The sequence below is a fragment of the Watersipora subatra genome, chromosome 3 (genome assembly GCF_963576615.1).
Source record: "Watersipora subatra chromosome 3, tzWatSuba1.1, whole genome shotgun sequence".
NCBI lineage: Eukaryota > Metazoa > Bryozoa > Gymnolaemata > Cheilostomatida > Watersiporidae > Watersipora > Watersipora subatra.
Genome location: NC_088710.1, coordinates 68,897,277 through 68,919,510, shown reverse-complemented (window position 1 = coordinate 68,919,510; position 22,234 = coordinate 68,897,277). Strand labels below are relative to the sequence as shown.

Below are 22,234 nucleotides of genomic sequence, written 5' to 3'. Positions count from 1 at the left end.
GGAACTTAAGGAGTTATCTTCTCGGCAAACTGAGCACGCATCAAAGATGAGATATGACGATGGAATATAAAGACCAGAGAACTCGTCAGCTAAAGCTGGTGGTAAAAAGAGAGAATATATATTTTAACATACATAAATGTGTTGCTACAAAATAGTAGGAAATGTGTACTAGCCGGCCACAGTAAATCTAGTCATCGTACTTCTAGTAAACTCATATAACTGAATGATATATATTGCTATACTAGATGTTCCATGTAGTGCACCTATACATAACTTATCAAGAGGAAATATTGTACAGAGTAATATATTCCGTGTTATAGCAGCCAGTTTCTAGTCCAAGTTCTTTACACATCCTAAGCTAATGAGACGAGCATCTCACACTCTTGAATCTAGTCAGAGCAATATATATATATAAATGAAATAAATACGAGGAACTTAAGTCTTAACTCTCTTGCGCTTATTCTCAGGAACGGAGTCACGATTTTTAACAGTCACAGTTGAGGTAGTGCCTCCATTTCTCTCGGTTAGCGGAGGCTTGCCCTGAGCCTTCTGCGTATACCGCGTCACTGTAGAGACTCCGTCAACAAACTTAGTTCTGAACAAGACATTGGCATTTGTGAACATACCATCCTTGAGTGAGACGACGATAAACTGTAAAAAAAGTCAAACCGACATTGAGACGTCTGTGGAAATGGGCAAGGGAATCGAACTAAGTAAGCAATGGACACGCCATACTTGTGTCGATATAACTATTATTAAAGGTAAAAGACCTAATGAAGGATGCATTTGGGTGTCAGGAAACTGCAAGCTCCTGAGAAATAATAATAATACTAACAGGAACTCAATTTTCACCAGCAAGTCTCGAGTAGCTCACTATGCTGATACTGAATGCCAGATACATGCCAAATGATGAACATTTAATCTATTCTTACTTCATATCCAAGGAATTATTTTTCTAACAACAAATGCTACAGGACTTGACTACTGGATTGTCTGTCTGTAGATGAGTTCTGAGCAACAAATGGGTGGATGAACGTATCCTTCGTTTTTTCGTGACGTCATTTTATCGTTGTCGGCCATCTTTATAGATAATTTCATCGTTAAAAAAACCAAGCTTTTGCAATGAATTTTTGAAAATGATGCTTTTGTTTGCAATTTTTTTATTATAATATCAAAACAACGCCAAAAAGTACTATTAAATAAAATAAAAACGATCGTTTTCTACAAATATGACGGCTTTTTCTTGAACAAGCGCATGTGCAAACGACTTGATGACGTCAAAAAAACGATGGATTCTAGACTTTTTGTTGACTGCTACCCAGATTATCGTTCATCCATTGAAAAAAGCAAAACCATTTTTAACAGAAAAAACTGATTCACTAACGACCTCGCTAGTCGACAGATCAACCCAATTTGAGTTAACTAGAGACAGATATCGACCAACTGGAGGATGTTCGAGACTTAACAGGAGTAGTTGAGGTATTCAATCCTCTAGCTTGTCCCTTAAAGGTTAATTGACAGCACAAATTGTAAGTGCATTAACAGCAGCAGTTAATGTTACAGATTGAGGTTTCAATAATATTTTGTGCAATTTCGACCAAATAGCAGATCTGTTTTATCATTTGTAAGGGGACCGAAAGATTTGCGATATTTGCAAAACATTGATCGAAAACAGCTGCCATGCTGTATAATCATATAGTTATATAATGTTATATAGTTATACTAAAACCCCTAGTTTTTAAACTAGATTATCTAAAAATTGTTCATTCAAAATCCTTACTCGTAAAACAGAGCATGTGTCGCTGGGTTTCAAGCGGATGTGTTCCGAAAATAGCTAATTTTTACAGACTATTTTTAAAACTTTCCACTTGTGTAAAGAAATAATTTTTTGCTAATAGACTCCACAAGTTGTACGCACAAGCTGATTGGTGTAATTCTATAACCATCGCTCGAAAGTCAAAGCGGTACATGTGAATACGACGCAGACCTCCCTGGTAGTTGTGGAATCCACTTCGACCTTGTGTTCTAATTATCTGTATGTTGGGTAACCATAGCAATGTAGTGTGGCGATTAGATGGGGAGGGTAATATTTAAGAATGGCGGCCAACAGAAGTGCTTTTGTCTCACACTCAGACATTGGCTAATAGTGGTGTAGACATTGACATTCATACGTCTGTGTTTTGCAGACAAAACGACCGCCTTATGTCACAGCTTGGAGCGCGCATGGCAAGCGCTTTTGAGTAGTTTTTTGTTCTGCTAACATCAAAATATCACTGAAAAATGAAATTTCATTATATTGGTATAAACTAGATGAATGGCTGGCGTTGCCCTGGTAATAATAAAGTCTTTGAACAGAAAATTTATTTTTATTTAACATATACAACATTTACCATTCTAACTTTTTAACTTTATATCATGGGATAAGTGTTTTTGGTGCAGTTCAAATGAATTAAGAGAAAAAATAAAACAACTGTAAAGGTTTTCAAACTTTTCAAACAACTGTAACTTTTAAATTTCATATCATGAAAGAAGCGTTTTGTTTAAATAAATTAGGAGGAAAAATAACACTGTAAAGGTGTTAAAATGTAAAATCATTAGCAAGTAATGGCTAAATATAGTCTGTTTTGCTACAATTACATTATAAAAATTATTTGGTATGTGATTATATTATGATTTTATTTAGTTTCAGTGTTGGCATTATAAGGCGAAAATATCATATAGACGTATAGAATGGTATAAAAACCAACAGTAATTATCTAATACAACCACTGCCTGGTAAAAATCATCATCATTAAAAAATAGTAACAAAACAATATGTCAACCTTACTAACTATAGTTACCTACAATAACTTTAGTGCATTTAGTGGTTATGATCTGCAAGAAAATGTAACATTACAATGTACTACGTGTAGAGTTCTTACCTTCGAGACAGACGTGTAACATAAACGCTGAATCTAACTTATATGAATTAAGCTTACTAAAAACATACTTGAAGGAAGGTTTAGTATGTATTTTAGTGAACTTTTAATCAAAATTTTATAACTTATTTGTTTGCGATCCCGTTTTCACCATAACGGATGATGCTAAACTGAAATACAATCGCCAAATTTTAATTTTGAGAGAAATCATTGTTGATATCGTTTTGCGGAAAACAAATTAGCCCTAGTACAGCGAAAATGAAAAAGCATCGAGTTTCATAAAGTTCATAGAGTTTCAGTTAATACGTCATTTAGCAACAGATTTTAATAGATATAGCTGGACATACCGAAGGACAGACAAGCTTTGAGATTTAGATATATAGATGTCATCTTGAAATACTACCAGTTAACCTTTAACCTTTAATGTCAGTAATATTTAACCCGAGCGCAGAGTCTATAGAGTAACAGAGTCTAAATCAAATAAAACCTTCCTAGCACACTCTCCTCCATGGTCAGTTCCATTTCAAACTTCAATACTGCTTTTGACAGCGCTTACATTGTTGACTTGACAGTGCTTACATTGTTGATTTGACAGCACTTACAGTGTTGACTTTACGACACTTAGTTGACTTGACAGCGCTTACATTTATGACATGACAGCGCCTACATTGTTTACTTGACAGCACTTACAGAATTGTCCCAACAAACCAAGCAGGTCATATTTGTATGATTGGAAAGGTCACACAGAACTGCACTCTTCAAGAGCATTTAAGTCCAAATGCGCATATAGAACCAAGGACCTGCATGCAAAAATTTACCTGCGAATGTGTAAAGTGACTCTTCAACATTTGACCTATATTCTGTGTATGTGAGAGGTCAAGTGCAGCATCGACCTCGTCCAGAATATATAGAGGAGCAGGCTTGAACAGCAGCATGGATAGGATAAGTGAGAGAGCCACCAATGACCTACAATAGGCTATATACATGTACTTACCATTGTTATATAACCTGCTTTGGGCCGAGCCACTGAATTCCTGGCTCATGCCTGAACAGGTGCCCCACTACTAGGTCGCTTCATATCAGATATACATACAGATAATGTTTAATTACAGTTTGATAGAGTGTTAAAATAACTGCATTGTATCAAACTACATTGAAAAACTAAAACAGACATTGAAGTAATAATCCTTAGTCAACTTATACTAAAATACTTAATTTATAAAGAAATGAAAAAGTAATAAAATATATATTTTTATTAACTTCAATGTTTTATTTTTAATTTCTACCTTAATTTCATGCTTATGAAATTGCAATGTTTCCATAAATTACAGACATATTCATCAGACTCATACATCTCATGTTGATGCGTTTGTATGTAGAGATGGTACGCTCATGTTTGACTGTACCACGAATCATAACTATTTTAACATGAAAATTTAATGACGGTTAATTCAGGTGTGTCAGGCATCTGCTTGATGATAATTTGAAAAAGCTATTATTATATGATGAGCATTCTAAATGTATGAAATATTTATGGCCTGGAAACTGAGAAAAGAACTGTTTAATTTTTTTGTATATAAATGTGTTAGAATGTTGCAAGTGGCAGTAAGAATTCAACTGTTACTCATCGATACAATATGATGAACCCCCTAATCATGTCGGTCACCGTTGTAAAGACAGAACTTATCGGAGTGAACGACTTATCGACTGAGGAGTTGCTCGCTAAATGTTAGCAAAGACCAACCACAAATCGTAATACACCAACCTCTGCCCTCCACTCAATTCAGTCAAAGAATCCTTCCAGACATCCCCGAACCCGACCTTGACCTCCAAACCGTCCAAGCATGAGGCGCCGTCTGGCGGTGCAAGTTTTGCCGTCGCTCCAGGAAGCAATGTGGAAAATATAGAGGTGAAGTCTTTATTGACTTGCTTGTATGCTTTCTCCACGGCTATGTTCTTCTTCTCGTTTAACTCGGCTATCACTATGGCTACACATGAAGGAAATATATAAATATATACAGCTAGGCTACACACTACAGTAGCTATCACTATGGCTACACATGAAGGAAATATATACATATATACAGCTAGGCTACACACTACAGTAGCTATCACTATGGCTACACATGAAGGAAATATATAAATATATACAGCTAGGCTACACACTACAGTTCCTTGAAGAAACTCTCTTTATAATGACAAAATACAATCACTCGTCTCCGTGCTTCAAATGGGTTTGAAGTAGCTCGCTGCCGATGAATTTGCGTCGACCGTATTCGGAGTTACACTATATAGATCTTTCTAAGATTCTTGATGTATTCCTCAAAACAAAAATTGATAAAGTAGACTCATTTTTGGGTCATGGTCACTTTTCAATTATCTCCACGGCGGAGAACTCAGCTAAGTATTATTGATTCAGGCCCACCAGCAGTGAGTATTTCTATGTCGATGTACAGCACCAGCGAATGTTTTTGCACTAATTTAGAGAAGCCACACGGTATCGAAAGGATTCAGATTTTACCGTTTCTATGAATTGGAGTGAAAACAACTCCAAATCCGCAGTGAAATGTAGTGTCAAGGTTAAAAAGACTAAATGTGAGACATTGAGAAACACTAGCCCTATCATCCGCATTGCAATGAACGCTCTGCGATGCGTACTTGAGGCGCCTGACAATAGCATAACCTTTCGTTCCAAACATTAATTGAAATCAATTTTGCCAATATTTAGTGTAAGATACAGTGAGTCACAAGTATTTCTATCACCCAACCAGCATCAACCCACATGAAGTCTTCCAATATTTTTCATGGCACTTCAGCAATATGGTATGAGAAGCTGAATTTTCAATGATTTTTTTGGATGACAATGACAAATGCCAAGTCCGGCAGATGTGATATGGGGTGACTATGGATGCCTGCAAAGGCTGGAGCATCAGACAGCATGCTATGTAATTGCCTTACATCTGAGTTGCTTCATCTAGATAAGCTAGCTATTGGCCTCACAAGAGCACTTGATTAAATCAAACACTTCCGCTTGCGTTTCTAAGAAAAGCCACCTACATTCCAAGGATACTGTTATCACTAAGCTAACATTTGAGACCATAAACAACTTGTTGATATATTACTAGCTAGTTTATGTACAAGTCCATACGAGTGGACAACCAAAGTAGCGGTTATGTGTTCAGTAATTTTTAGTGCGTGTTTAAATGCATTCCAGCAGTTCTTTTTAGAATTTAAGAGTTGAAGTTAGGGGGTATGTTAACATTCTTATAAGGCTAAAAGTGAGTATTTTATAAACCTACTATCAATGACTGAGTAACCAGCAATAACAGGCCATTGTAAATGACATAAAAACGACTAATAAAAGGTCGATACATTAAAGGAAACATATAGCTGGTAAGCATTAATAGTAAACATATAGCCACAAGCTAGATGAGCCAACAAGGCAAGATAAACGTTAACTCGATACGTTTGGTAAGATAAAATTTACGAGAACAATCGTTCAATCACAAAAACATATTGCTCATGGAAAAAAGCCGCCCCTGGCAGATGGGTTAAAAAGTTGCCAAAACATAATCATCATAGTCATAGTCATCACAGTCATAGTCATCACAGTCATAGTCATCATAGTCATAGTCATCACAAAGCAATAAATATGGGAATTAGAAATTTCAGTTAAAACTTTTCTTTATGAAAGATAAAATTAAGGAATCTCCTACCGACCTTGACGCTACTGTTAATATTTTGGCATTTATCAATACTCAAGTAAAATGTCATGGATAAACAAACAAATATTGAAACTTTTATGCTTTAGCAAAATCAATCTTTCAAAAGGCTGATCTAATGTTGATCACGGACAGAGGCTGAGTGTATTGAAACAAAACTCCGATAAAAAAAACATTTTTCTATCGATGGAAACTTAAGAGTTAAAGTATGCTAAGACAGGTTATGCAGCAGAAGTTTGACAGATGACCAACAAATTTCAGGCCATTTGGAGCATTAGACTTCTTGTAATATACATTACCACCAACTTACATACACTTGCAATCTCCGCCAGTCAGCGGATGACACGCAGCTGAGCAATGAATTGACAGCGTGTCAACTTTGAGGACAGATATGGGACCACCTTCATAGTTACTAGCAATATCACTCCCTCAAAGGGCTTGTAGACTTTCAAAGAGCAAATATGCTTGCAATATATGGGCGAATTCAAGATAAACTATCAAATTTGTTCCGCTACAACATTTCATGATGCTGTTATTAAACTAACTGGCTTGCTAGTAGCAATGTTTATTTCAGCAGTATATTCTGATTGAAGCCTTTAGGAATTGAGACTAGCTGTTTACAAACATTGAAACAGAGACATCCGCATGTCACCAGTTATCTTGTTGAAACGTAGAAGCTATAGAGTAGGTAGACAAACATATATGTACATGTTATGAACTGACACCAAGTCTCATGCTTTAAAAGGCTTAACATGGGTTGATTATACGTAAAAGACTGCTAGATAACATGTGGTTAACAGATTGTTTTCATATCATCATTGTTCAATGGCCTTTAATGAATGTGGGTCCACAAAAATGAAATGCTTGAGCTTATGACATAGAAAGTACAGGGTGAGAAAACTCCCAATAGAAAGGCAGTAAGCTGTAACAGGTTGCGCTCATACATGTAAAATGGGAATACTATCCTTTTGCCAACACTTTCTAAAAACCTCGCAATGAATTACAAGCGAGACCTTTGAAGTAAGAACTCCAGGGGATAAAGAAAACACAAGAGTTAGTCGTTACGCCACAATATACAGTATGGAGTGAGTCATTACACAACAATATACAGTATGTTTCTTACCCAGTTTCTCCTTGTCTTGTACGAGTATCCTTCTCTTCCTCAGCATGTCATTGTGCTGCGCCTGGGCTTGATCTAACATACTCATGGCTCTCATGTTCACATTCCTCTCTAGACCTTTACGCTTCTCCTAGACAAACATAGAATATAACTAGATCTAGACCCTTACGCTTCTCCTAGACAAACATAGAATATAACTAGATCTAGACCCTTACGCTTCTCCTAGACAAACATAGAATATAACTAGATCTAGACCCTTACGCTTCTTCTAGAAAAACATAAAATATAACTAGATCTAGACCCTTACGCTTCTCCTAGACAAACATAAAATATAACTAGCTCTAGACCCTTACGCTTCTCCTGGACAAACATAAAATATAACTAGCTCTAGACCCTAACGCTTCTCCTGGACAAACATAAAATATAACTAGCTCTAAACCCTTACGCTTCTCCTAGACAAACATAGAATATAACTAGATCTAGACCCTTACGCTTCTCCTAGACAAACATAAAATATAACTAGATCTAGACTCGTACGCTTCTCCTAGATAAACATAGAATATAACTAGATATTTAGCTTCTCTACCAACCATGATGGGCATGCTGGAGTGAAGTGGAAAGTCATTAAGCGGACTTGAATATATAACTACCTAGAGTGCCTCTTTAAAGGATGACTAACGGCAGCTCATAATTACTATATATCGTGGTAATATGTATCGTTTTGTGTAGCATTCAATTTCATATTTATAAAATAGTTAAACAATTTTAGAAGCATAATTTAGGACGGTAAGCTATGCCTGTTTAGATAAGGACAGCTATTGTTAGCTAGAGCTGACTGCAACAGCAATGTTAACAATCTTATCATCAGTTATAAGACAACCTATCATAGTCAACATCTCCTTAACTCTTATCCATAATCCAGCATTGTTTATTAACAACGATTGAGACATGATAACGGGGACAAGAATCGCTTGAATAACTAGCAGTACACCGACATAAATATCAACTTAAGTATGTTACGTACGACCGGCTATCGATCTTACCCGCTATAGCTGGAGATAGTGTTCAGTATATTATTATATTAATCGATATATATTTCTCAAAGTTTGTCTGTCGTCTGTCTGTTTTTCGGTATGTTCAGCTACAGCTATTAAAATTTTACATTCAGCTAGACTTAAACTCACAAAGATTGCGACCGTAGGTTTGCCATCCAAATCTCTAACCGCGAGATCAAACTACAAAAATTCTCAAACTACTGTCATCTCACAGAAAGTTCTATCAATTTTTTTAGTTGAATGCAGAATGTTTTTGCTCGGTATCTTTTACAATTTTCTTCTCTGCTGTTACAGCATTCAAATAAATGCCGCCATTTGCAGTAAAACACTTTATTTAATGTTACATCATGAGATATTCGTAGATACACACCAAGGCTTCTCATAAAATCATTTCACTGCATAACCATTCCATAAGATTGACAATGTAACTAGCAATGCCTAAGCTAAAGCCCAATCATAGACATATGATGCCATTTGGATAGAATAGTTACGCAGTGAAGTAACTAGATGGGAAGCCACGGTGTGTATCTGCGAACATCACGTGACATACAGTAAAATATTTTTTCCCCGCAACTGGCAGCGTTTGATTGAATAACGAAATAACAGAGCAGAATTCTGTAATGGATACTGAGAGAGAACATTCTCTATTCTACTATAAAACTGATCTTTGTCAGTGTCTCCAAATTTGTTTTTTATTTTCCTATTATCCTTCATACCAAATAGTGCGTCTCTAACAATTGGTCATGAAACTTTTTGCTAAATTTTTAGGTGTCATGACATCAGAACCTTTTACTGCACCTGGTTTGAAGGTTTTACGGTGTTTAGAATTGTTACCCTGATAAGTTACTACAACCCAACCAGGATGTTTCATTCGTTTTGCTATATTGTTAACACATCGATATAAAGCAATTTTTACTATGCAGAGGTTTTGCTATATTATATTGATGGAGATGTTGACAGGAGACAATAAGTTAATTTCTCTTAAAGCACATAAATTACATAAGTACTCTTTCCAATGTTTTCCAATATTTTTACAATGTCTGAAAGAGACATGACAACTGATTTCTCTTAGTACAGCACTTCTTGTATGTAAAACGGTAATATTTTCCCTCCAAAAGCAGTAGCAAAGTTGGAGTTGTGATCCCTTCAAACAGGTCAGTGGTCAAACAACTTCTCTTAACATGCTAACAAAATCCATTTCATGATAAAAACAGCATCGTTCGCTCCTTTTGCCGAATTAGGTTGAAAAAGGTTTTAAAGAGATTCTCTAAGATTATAGCGAAAACGAAACCGGAAACTAGTAGGTGATAAAATTTTAGTGATAAAAAATTGAAATTCAATAAAATAGTTAAAAGTACACACTTAAATTTAGCTTCAACTGTGTGTTTACTAAGCTTAACTTATTTAAAGTGAATTCAAAGTTTATGTTATACGAACGTCCATTTTGAAGATAAGAATTCTCTACGGTATATCTCTGCACATACCACATTTTAATGCACATCAAACCAATAAATACACTAATATTAAAGTTACTGTAGGTAACCATAGTTACTAAGGTTAACATACTATTTTGTTACTAATTTTTAATATGTAGAGTATTTGTATAGAATTTTGATGATTTTTAACAGGGGATGTTTGCATTATATAATTACTATGGTTACTATATTACTATAATTACTGATAACTGGTTGAGCAAACGCTAATTTTGTTTTAAAAATGTTAATTTTTGTTCTTGAATGTATTATAAATATGGTTTGTTTACATCATTTGTTCTTGAATATACTCGTATATATTTGTAGCATTTGACAGATTATTATTATATACCTTATAAATTTGCAGGTTTGAAGCATATTATTTGATGGCATCATTGCGGTAATCTGAATCGGCTTACGATGGATTGACGCTCATAACTCCTTTTTTGCACATAAAAAGCCAGTTTCGGCTTACGCTACACGTCGCACTGAGCTGCCTGACCTTCTCACAGACGTGGTCGTAAAGTCGGGTGGACGTATGTTGCATAGGTTGTAAGGCGACGACTTACTGTACTTAGAGCAAGATGAGAGGATAGATGGTATCTTTGAAACAGACGGGAACTGAAAGCTAAGTAAACACTATTCTTCAAACTAATTATATACATGAACATGGATATATCCAAGTATATGAACTACAGCGATAGCTAAAATTGCAGGTAGGCTTCATCACATGAGCAGGGAGTATAAAAAAACCTTCATGACCACCTGGTTAGTCTGAGAGTGTACTTTACATACATGTACAACTATAGTTTGTCAAGAGGGTATACGTGCAAAACTTGAAATTATAGATTTCCATTTAGAAATTTATCTTCATTTGAAAATTGACTCAATGCCATCAGCTGTTATGTATTGTTGGCACATTGTTCACGTTTTCATGCTAGGGTAGTACTAGGGTAGTACTAGGAGTGTATTTATATCTTTGCCTGATAAAAGTAACTGTATACATAAATAGCAGTTCATGGAGAATCCGACTGTGCTAATGACGCTCGTATTTATAGATGTCAAAGAGGACACCATTCTATCAGTTATCTTGCTTGATTCAAAGATGTTGTTTAGACATAACCTTTACTATAAATACACAACAATCTCACTTATAGATCATCATATAACATCTGCAGCTAATGGTTCCTATAGATTGAGCATCAAAAGTTACTTTTTAAAGTGAAACATTTTGTTTAAATCAATATTACTGGTTTGGAATTACTGACTCCGCTAGCTGGCAGCAAACCTACAACTATTTATACACGGCAACAGCTATTAGGACAACTGGCAAGCAACCCAATAAGATACCGCGATTTTGACAAATAAAATGCATTGGGTTAGTCTTACCTGCAGTTTAGATATCTGAGAGGCAGTTCGCTCTGGGTCATTTTGGGAGAAGTCATAGGCTGAGTTTGCTTGTCCAAAGTATTGCTGTTCGTCAGCAATCCAATCGTACTTTTGTTTCAAGTTTTCAACCTGAACATAAAGAGAATGATACGACGAACTGCTATTGTTATAGCAGTAGCTACTGTTATAGCAGTAGCTACTGATATAGCAGTAGCTACTGATATAGCAGTAGCTACTGATATAGCAGTAGCTACTGATATAGCAGTAGCTACTGATATAGCAGTAGCTACTGATATAGCAGTAGCTACTGATATAGCAGTAGCTACTGATATAGCAGTAGCTACTGATATAGCAGTAGCTACTGCTATATCAGTAGCTACTGATATAGCAGTAGCTACTGATATAGCAGTAGCTACTGATATAGCAGTAGCTACTGATATAGCAGTAGCTACTGATATAGCAGTAGCTACTGATATAGCAGTAGCTACTGATATAGCAGTAGCTACTGATATAGCAGTAGCTACTGATATAGCAGTAGCTACTGATATAGCAGTAGCTACTGATATAGCAGTAGCTACTGATATAGCAGTAGCTACTGATATAGCAGTAGCTACTGATGATTGTGCTAGCCTACCGTGCAGAATGTACATGTATAGTTAGTTGTGACAAAAGACTACGGTGTTCAGGGTAGACAATGTCACGACCTACTAGCGACGATACAGGCAGAATACACGCTGAAGCAATACTTTTGCCGAAATATCCATTTTTTATAAGCTAGCTGATTGTACATTGCTCAATGCTACACGCTGTGAGCAATTTTTATTTGCAGTTTAAAATTTTCCGTATAAATTATTGCACAGAATTGGCTAATTATTTTTGATAGACGTCGGTAATGGAACCTACTTTGAACAGACTCTACTACTTCATAAAATTGAAGGTAGGCTTCATCACATGAGCAGGGAATATAAATACTTTTATAACCACCTGATTAGTCTGAGTGTATAAATTACTTGCAACTATACAGTTTGACAACATGTGATGCACAGGGTACATGTATAGAGACTTGTCACTATACAGTTTGACAACTTGTGATGACCAGAGTACATGTCTAGAGGCTTGTCACTATACAGTTTGACCACACGTGATGCACAGGGTACATGTATAGAGACTTGTCACAATACAGTTTGACAACATGTGATGAACAGGGTACATGTATAGCGCTGTATTCATCTCAAGTGTGTGCTTAACACATAGACATTTGAATCAAAAGGAGACAGTGTTAATGTTTTACATAAACTGGGATGCTGGTGAAAAGTGCTATGTATATTATAAAGGTAACAGAATGCGCCATCCTCAGTTTATGACAATATTAACGAGTCAAGCAAATTTATTTTTCTGCAGATAATCACAACGAACATGTGGAGCTGCTAACCTCCTTAGAAGCACTCTCAGCAGAGTTTTCTACCGCCTCCATGTCATGGTCGAACTGTTCAATCTTCAGAGTAGCAGCTGTGTGCTCTTGCTTCAGTTTCTTCAGCTCAGTAACCTGTACAATTCCTTGGAATATAACAACTCTGTGAACCTTTGCCTGGCTTCTATTCAAAGCTAAAGTCAAGGCTATGTAAATGCAGCACAAAATCAGGTTGCCGTGACTCCAGAAGGTAAATAACAAATCGAGATAAATATATGTCAATTTGCTTACCAGCTACGCAGCAGCAAAGCTAGATATACATTAGTAGATATATATTTATATACTATATCTAGCTTAGCTGCTACATAGCCTGATAAGTCTACCTACATGTATTGTATCTAGCCATGGCGCTATATATCCTGTTAAGTCTATCAAGTGTATCTAGCCTAGCTGCTACATAGCTTGTTAAGTTGATTTTGAGAGTGACATAAACCTTGCTGCTCATCTCCTTATTCCATGCTGCCAATTGCTGCCGATGAGCCTTGAGAGCGCCCTCTGTCTCCTTAGCTGCCGCTCTCGTAACAGCTACCTTCTCCTTCAACTCTGCTGACCTTTTCTCAAGCTCGACAATTTCTAGATAATGCATATATATACTCTAGTGTAAAATGGCAGGATATGTCATGCATATATACACTCTAGTGTGGAATAGCAGGAGATATCATGTACATGTATATATATACACTCTAGTATGATACAGCAGAAGATAATATCATATATACACATAATCTAGTGTGATACAGAATGTATATTTTTCATATCTGCAACAATTTATAAGATGTTTTCAGCCAAAGTGGTTCCTATACTTAGGAAGTACACTTACATGGGTAGTTATAGTCAAAAAGTAGATTACTTTTAACAGATTTAAAGAAGCTTAAAGTATTTGAAGCTGTTGAAAAAATAAGGCTTTTATATGATACAAACTATAATTTCATAATCACAGATTCTGATAAGCGAATGTTAACACAATATAAGCGAATGTTAACACACTTTTAACGAATGTTACCACAATATTAACATATTAACGAATGTTAACACAATATTGTCCCAACTGGTGGCAACTGCTTTAGACTCGAACTCTCTATTAATTACAAATTTGAAGTATAATTATTTACAAAGCTGAAACACAAGAATTAATGTAATATGGATGAAACCTGTTGAGTCAGCGCTGCCTTTGAAACTTCCTTTTAAATCTAACTAGGTACTAAAAATTGTTTTCTTGGTACGCGGACAAGTGGCCAACATAGTTCCCAAATAGGCTCATTTTTTACTAAATTGTGTTTAGTCTACCTTAAGTGTGTGACGATAGATTTCAAAAAGTATTTTCAGAGGTGAAGCTTTTTTATGTACATTCTGAGCATGATAATTCTATTATTTAACTCTAGTTGTCTATTAATTAATTTAATTAATCTATGAATTAAGATATTTTCAAGTTACAAAAAAATTTACAATATTGTTTGTACCTACATCAGTACGAGAAAGTAAGTACGCCTATTGTTATCTTAGAACGCAATTTCAGCCCTCCTACTAGAAGAGACAACAATTCTGAGATGCTTATTACACAAAGAAAATAACCAACGGGAAAAAGGTGAGCATACCTTGTGTGACTTCTTCAACTTGAGTTTTGCACTCATCTACTTGCTTCTCCAGAGTCAAAACTTCCAACTTCAGAGTTTCTGAGTGCTGCTCAGTTTTGGCATATTTCTTTTCTAAATTCTCCATTTCCTTCTTGGCCGCTGCCATTTCCTGCAATACCGTTATTTGACATTTGCGTGGAGAACGGATCGCATGCAGGGTTGGTTATGGTACAAAATGCAATCAGTCAACTAGAGCAAAATAAGAACAGCGCATGCCGACCAATTCTCAGGTAATGTTTACAGCTAAGTCATCAACACACCGTCTCCAGCTGTTTGAGGCACTGCTCGTGCATTTCCTTGGCATTCTTAATCATATGCTCTAATTCAGCCACTTTTTTCTTGCTGGCCTCTTTTGTTTCCTTGGCAGCGTTTATGCCCTAGAACACCGCACATTTATAATACAGTAAGTGGCTAGACACGCTCCAGGATTTTGTTGACTAATTCCTGCAAACTGGAAACTATTTTGTTCAATATTTTAGTAGTTTTATCACACAACGTAATCATCATGCTAACACACATGTCACTTCCCTAATCATACATACTAGAAACGCAGAGTGCAGAAGTCCTGACCTAGAAATAGAAACCTTTAATGATGTATTCAATTACACATTTAGCATGTTAGTAGACATGAGCAATATAAGATAACATACAACATATAGCAGATCCTTTTAAAGGTAATAATGCTGAGAATTAATGCCAGTACAACTTCTATAACACTATATTATATTATACATCAGACAACTACCATAAAATCATATTATACTACATGCTACTAATAACACCGCACACTTATATCAAGACAGTTCGTGTCAATAAGTAGAACATGGCTAGAAATGTCAGATTAAACGTATTAAACTAACAACCCAGGGACAATATCATCTGGTTAATCAAATAACTAGAGAACAATATATTTTAAAGTTGATAAATATAAATAAAGTCATAAATATAAAAAGATGAGAAACAATAGATGAATAAATAGAAAGAGTGGTACTAGGTGTATTGCAGGTCGCATGTTGAAGTCAGAAGTCCTGGTTATTCTGGGACAAGGAGTTAATTTAGTGATAATTTCACACAATCATGTCTTTATTTTATGTCACATTATTTTAAACGCTTATAATTCTACATGATATGTTTACCTGGTATGTTTAAGTGGTATGTTTGAGTGGTATTTTTAAATTGTATGTTCAAGTGGTATTTTTAAATGCTTAAAAACAGAAAAGAAAGAGTAGAACGAGAGAATCATAGCAAATCGAGAAACTTTTGTCAACAACCAGACTCAACTGATGGGCAGCCTAAGTTACCTCAAAGTAAATATCGCAGACATATTTTTACACAGGCACAATGAGTAAATACTATAAATAAAGTTGTGTGACTGGACACTTGTTGGACACTTGTATGGACCTGAAAAAAGAATGCTGCCAACTGAATCAATTTGAAAGGGTGCTCACTTTGTAAACACGACTTCTACAAACTTTGATACAAAAGTTTTAATTAGACAATCGGCTCATTTTGGTTTCAATAGCAACCAGTAGTAGACAAGCCAAACCTGTTTCTCAGTAGAAATAGTTTCCTCGAGTTTCTCGATACGCTCGAGCTGAGCTCCATGCGTCGTCTGCTTTAGCTTGTCCCGCAGCAGCTCAAATTCTTTCTGCTTCCTACTTAGCTGTTGTTGTAATTTGCTGAACTGCTCGTATGACTGATAAAATACAGACGAGTGGGTGATACAGGTACATGAGTGAGTGAACCAGGTATATAATTGAGTGAAACAGGTACACGAGTGAGTAACCCAGGTACACAAGGGAGTGATTCCGATACATCAGTTATTGAAACAGGGAAATGAGTGAGTTATATAGAAGAACAGGTAAGTATATCCTCAATAAACAAAAAGGGTTGAATATTTTACAGCGATTTTAAAGGAGCTTCCTGCAGTGTAGACTGCCAACAAATGTGAGTGCCAGATGTATGTAAACAAAAAGAATATTTGATTACAGGTGTAGGAGAAAAACTAGGGACTGTTGCATACGCAGAGTTGAATGTTGACTATGGATAAAGTACTGACTATATTTGGATAAAAGTAAAATAAATGAATAAATAGAAATGGTGAATAATGATGCAATGGAAATTATTTCCCACATCATCACTCCACTACCAAATAACGTGTTCAACAGAAGAAAAAACTGTTACAAACTTATTTATCGTAAAGGCAGAACCCGTTAGGCATTATCTAATTTAAAAATGTAGTAGCAAAAAATATCTTTGGTCCAGTTTTGAAAAATTTCACTAGCAGAAATACATTTAAGTTTACAACATTTCTTTTATTTCTTTTATTCACTCTAAACCGCAAATTAAAAAAAATTTAAACCACAATTTTATGCTGTCGCAGGAATAAAGAAAAACCTATGCAACTGGTTCCTTTTTGGCACAATTGTGGTAAATCTTTGGGTGGACCTATTAAGACTGCAATCCGTGATCCATGTTTATGTATAGTTACAAAGGCGAGTTGGTATAAATGCTTTTAGGCAGAATAAACTATATTCACGAGCAGTTATTAAGCTTATCAATAAGACTATTGTCAGTACGCAGGAATGTCATAGAGCTATACTATATTATTGCGTAGTACATATTAACGACCAATAAAATTTACGCAATATCGAGGTCTTGTAAAAACGTTCACGACTGGCAACATGGGACTGCACTGGCATCTTGGCTTTGGTGCCCACCAAGTAACAAATGGGTTACTTAACCCTTTGGCTGGGAAAACGACCAAAATGTCGTTTATCGGTTCCGTGGGGAAACGACTTTTATGTCGCTTGTGGTAGACGTTTTTAAGGCTGTCGCCTAGTTACAATAAACAAAGGATATAAACGCTAGTAAGACTTTAATATTATCAACAAGATGTTAGTTGATGAATAACTATCTAAAACGATCATCTAAGAGGTGTTGCTTTGTGCTAAAAGCTAAAGAAATTGTGACTCCTTTGAAAAAATGGAAGTTGGAAAAACCAGTCAACATACGGCTCGACGTTCAAAACGAAAAAATGAAGATTTATTTGATTCCGCGATCTTTTGTTTGATCAGTATGATAATAATTCAGATGATGGTAGTGATATAAACTCTGAACACATTGGCTGCGCTGTGGCATTGGACTCTGCCAAAAGGAATGCTTCCAAGCACTTCATACATAAACAATTGTACATAGCCGTAGCTTTTTTTATAGTAGTACACGTGTAAATTAATGTTTATGTACAAAATGTTTTTATTAATAGAAATAAATTTCAGTTTGAGCTATGTATGTTTATAGAATACCGATTTTGTTGAATTTTCAGAAATAAATTACACGATTTGCGGTTATTTTTGCGAGCTTTTACCCAGCCAAAGGATTAAGATGGTCGTTGAATAGAAACTGATCGTGATGGATTTTCCGAATCTTTTGATCATACAGCTGATTGCTGTGCAAAATTTCTTGAACATTTTTCATGCAGGCGACTCACTTTTCAAGAAAGGTTTTATTTTATTACTTTCCAAAACTTTTAAAGTTTTTATAAAATTTTATCTCAATTATATCATAAAATAATCTCTGTATGCCAACATCTTGAATTCAAACAACTTTGCTATTTAGAGAGTTCTGGTTGGTTCTAAAAAATTTCATTATTTTAAAGTGAAATAGCTGAAGTAAAAGATGACAGTTACAGAACAGCCGACAGACACCACTGCCAGGGAGAATGAGATGGTTGAGAAGAATTGAAAGCATCGGCAGCAGTACAGACAGAGGATGAGAGCTGACAAGCAAATTAAGACAGCTAAGGAAACAGATTCAGTGATAACATAGGGGCAGAATGGGTCATAACACATACATACAACATAGAACTAGATGCATGCATACGGGTTAAATGTACGGGAAAAAAATTCAAGGTCGAATTTACCCGAGCAACATCGGATATTTCAGCTAGTCTATTTATGTATATAAATCTCAAAGTTTGTATGTATGTGTGTTCTTCGGTAAATCCGGCCATAGCTATTAAAATCTTGGAATTAAAATCTCACATCCTGCTGGATTTGAACTCATGAAGATTGCAACCACAGGTTTGTAATCTAAGTGTCTGACCACATGTCTATGAAGGCTCTTACGATTCATAGCTTTTACTATATACTGTATACTCCCTTTTCCCGATTTCACACGCTAAATGACGTATTAATTGAAACTCTGAACCACGACACTTTTTCGTGTTTTCGTGAACTTCTATTTCCAGTTTTTTGTAAGGTTCAATTTCTAAATCGGTTAAGGCTAATAATTTTCACGCAGACAATTGTATTATCTCAAGTAGGAATAGCCTCTACGTTCTCTCTCCATTCGGTCAGACAAAGTACCAGACAAAGGGTCTGATATCTAATTTTTACATTTATACCAGTATCGAGAAGTACCAGTATCGTCGTATTCAAAGTTTTGATGGATAGCTTCTGCTGGAACAGTAACCTTCTTTATACACACACACTTTTATGCGCAAATTGGCATTATTAATTCGACATATTCAGGATATTTATTTCGTTTTCTCAGTTCGTATTAATTGTATCATTACCGAATCATCTTTTATTATAATCGTAGCACAACAGACTTAATTTAGCTATTACTTGCTAATTATTTCACATTTACATTTAAACACTTTTATAGTTGTTTTATTTTGTTTCTCAATTTATTCGACCTGCACAAAACATTTTCCTCATGATATGAAGTTTAAAAGTTGTTTGACAAAGTTTGAAAGCCTTTACAGTTGTTTTTATTTTCTCTCTTAATTTATGTCAATTACACAAAACACTTTTCTCATGATATGAAGTTTCAAAGTTGGAATGGTAACTGTTGTTATATGTTAAATAAAAATCAATTTTCTGTGCAAAGACTTTTATTATCGGGCAACGCCAGGCATTCATATAGTACATTATAAAGAATAATTGATGAAGAATAAAGCAGAGGTACTACCTTATTGACAGCAACAAGCTCGCTGTCTTTTTCGAGGAGAAGCTCTTTGCATTCGGCCAATTTATGTGCTATCTCATTTATCTCTGACAATTTAGAGAGGATCCCAGATGATTGAGGCCTTGAACCACCAGTGAGAGTACCGGCAGGGTCAAATGAATCCCCTTCGAGTGTCACCGATCTTCGCATTATCTACAGCATTGCAGAGAAGATGACTCTACCAAAAGTCAGCAAACAAACTAAAAACTGTAGCCACATGTGCTACTTGGCAACAGGTGTCACTTGCTAACCATCAAGTGTCATTTCTATGCACTGAGTGCTATAGCAATTTCGGTTATACGCGTGACAGGTGTCACTTCTATCTATTACGCCTTCATGTCAAATGGTTGACAGGTGTCACTATTACATACTAGCGACCACAAGAATAAAAAGAGCCATAAATATCTAATGATCAGAAAGACTAAAGGCTATCGAGTTAAATACAGTAATACTTCAACTTACGAGTGCTCCAACGTACGAGAAACTTGAGATACGAGCCAGCTTTTGAGCAAGTTTTAGCACTAACATACGAGCTGTTTGAGATACGAGCACGTGAGTCAGTTGCCAAGTATGCCGGAGGTGTTTTATGACAACAGCATCAATCTGTATTTTTCAACTGCTCAGGTTATACTTTTGTACCGTGTTTTTGTGCGCGCTTTTCAGTGCAGAATTATGTAAATTAAAAGTACTGTGCGTAAACCGAAAGTTTGCCAGTAAAATAAAAAATAATGCAAAGAAAAAGCAAATGATAACAATTGATATTAAACGGAAAATTATTGAAAAATATGCGAAATGAGTATGCATGATTGAGCTAGCTCAGCAATATGACAGAAATACATCCACAATTATCAAACAGAAGGATTATATTCAGGGCATTTAGCTCGCAAAAGAACTAACCATAGTTTTTAAACGGCGCAGTGATCTTCACGACCGCTGATGGAGAGACCGCTCAGGCATTGGATAAAAGATAAACAATTGGCCGGTGACAGCGTAACTGAAACGACGCTATTTGAAAAGGCCGGTGCTATCTATCAAAACTATAAAAATAGACATTCGGACAAGTTGGCTAGTGATCGTGCATTAAACCTTTGTGACGACAACTGTGTTCGTCCTAATCGCAACATGTTGAAAGGGCGACAAAGGCAAACGTCCTTAGATAGGTTCATCTTAAAACAGCCGGCTAGTCATAAAAGCGAAACAAAGGAAAAATTAGCTAACCAGCGAGAAACTTCAAACTATGAACGCCGAAGAAATTTTAATTACGTTAAGTTAAAAATGAAAGTTTGCTTTTAGATTTGCTTCTAAGTTTGTCTATTAAGACTTTGATAAAATCCAAATTTATCAAAGTCAACTGTTGTAATGAAGGATAACTTATATCTCCCTCTCTGGCAAATGTTAGCGTTGGCTGCTATTGTATGCATTTAACTTTACATTTTAATTTATCACATTTCCTTGCATTATTTTTTATTTGTTGCTTTTTGAAAGCATGTGGTAAGTTAGGACAATAACCAACATGTTCTTTCTGTTACAATATCTTGTTTTGAGTGTTTTATTTGCATTTTTTAGAGTATGGAAACCAATCAATATATATTTCATTGTTCTATATATAAATAAATTGCACCAATATACAAGTAAATTGACATACGAGCTCAGTCTCGGAACGCATTAAGCTCGTAAGTCGAAGTATGACTGTACTGCTTGAAGCAGACTGTACACATTTCCTGTTGATCACAGATATGGGATAGCGGATGGCACATTTCAGAGCAGACGTAAATATGCGCAAAATAAAAGTAAACACCAGCTTTGCCTTCCTTTCCAGTCTCTCTAATAATAAAAATGGTAACACACCCGCCCTAGGAGCCTAACCTGTTTATCAAATGTCACTTTTCTCGCATCCTGAGAGTTTGTGCAAACAAATGTATTGCCAAAGACATGGACCATAGCAGCCTCAATTTGCTTCTCATAGCCAACGAGTTCCAAGGCTAAGCTGGCATTGCTCTCTCCCACCTGCAGAGATAATAAACACACCAATTACACGCGCATCACTCCAAACTGAAACACAGGAAAAATAGGAAACAACTCTTAATATGGCACAGCAGGTTAACACGTACAGACCTAACAACAAACCAGTGACTCACCAAGCTCTTTGCCCTAGCCACACTTCTGCCATCCACAGGCTTAGCCGTCAGTTTGTTGAGAGGAAGAATGGTATATTTTCTCCTCAACTGCCCTTTGTCAAGCAGAACTTGTGCAGTCTTGTCATCATCCACAACAATGTTGTACAGCTGTGTTTAAACGCACATACTCCAGGAATAACATCAAAAGTGCACGCAATTTGCTTAATAGTTTTATGTTTTTCAATGTTTAGCTAATGAATTTAGGAACGCTTTTAAAAATGTAAAAGAATGAAAACCCTTGTGTGGGCTTCCAAAAATTCCCGTAG

The 22,234-nt window shown here is 35.8% G+C and overlaps 1 protein-coding gene across 1 annotated transcript in view; it reads right to left on the bottom strand.

The window, feature by feature from the left end:
- Window positions 1-428: 428 nt before the first annotated feature.
- LOC137389486 (structural maintenance of chromosomes protein 2-like) overlaps window positions 429-22,234 on the bottom strand; it is a 36,778-nt gene continuing 14,972 nt past the window's right edge. The window contains exons 12-24 of the mRNA XM_068075500.1: window positions 21,930-22,076; window positions 21,658-21,798; window positions 19,756-19,944; window positions 16,328-16,477; window positions 15,042-15,158; window positions 14,743-14,890; window positions 13,581-13,720; window positions 13,109-13,222; window positions 11,677-11,805; window positions 7,764-7,890; window positions 4,684-4,906; window positions 3,737-3,884; window positions 429-651 (exon numbers count right to left, since the gene is read on the bottom strand). Of these exons, the coding sequence (XP_067931601.1) occupies window positions 436-651; window positions 3,737-3,884; window positions 4,684-4,906; window positions 7,764-7,890; window positions 11,677-11,805; window positions 13,109-13,222; window positions 13,581-13,720; window positions 14,743-14,890; window positions 15,042-15,158; window positions 16,328-16,477; window positions 19,756-19,944; window positions 21,658-21,798; window positions 21,930-22,076 (1,989 nt within the window). The 3' untranslated portion in view covers window positions 429-435. The remainder of the gene's footprint in view (window positions 652-3,736; window positions 3,885-4,683; window positions 4,907-7,763; window positions 7,891-11,676; window positions 11,806-13,108; window positions 13,223-13,580; window positions 13,721-14,742; window positions 14,891-15,041; window positions 15,159-16,327; window positions 16,478-19,755; window positions 19,945-21,657; window positions 21,799-21,929; window positions 22,077-22,234) is intronic.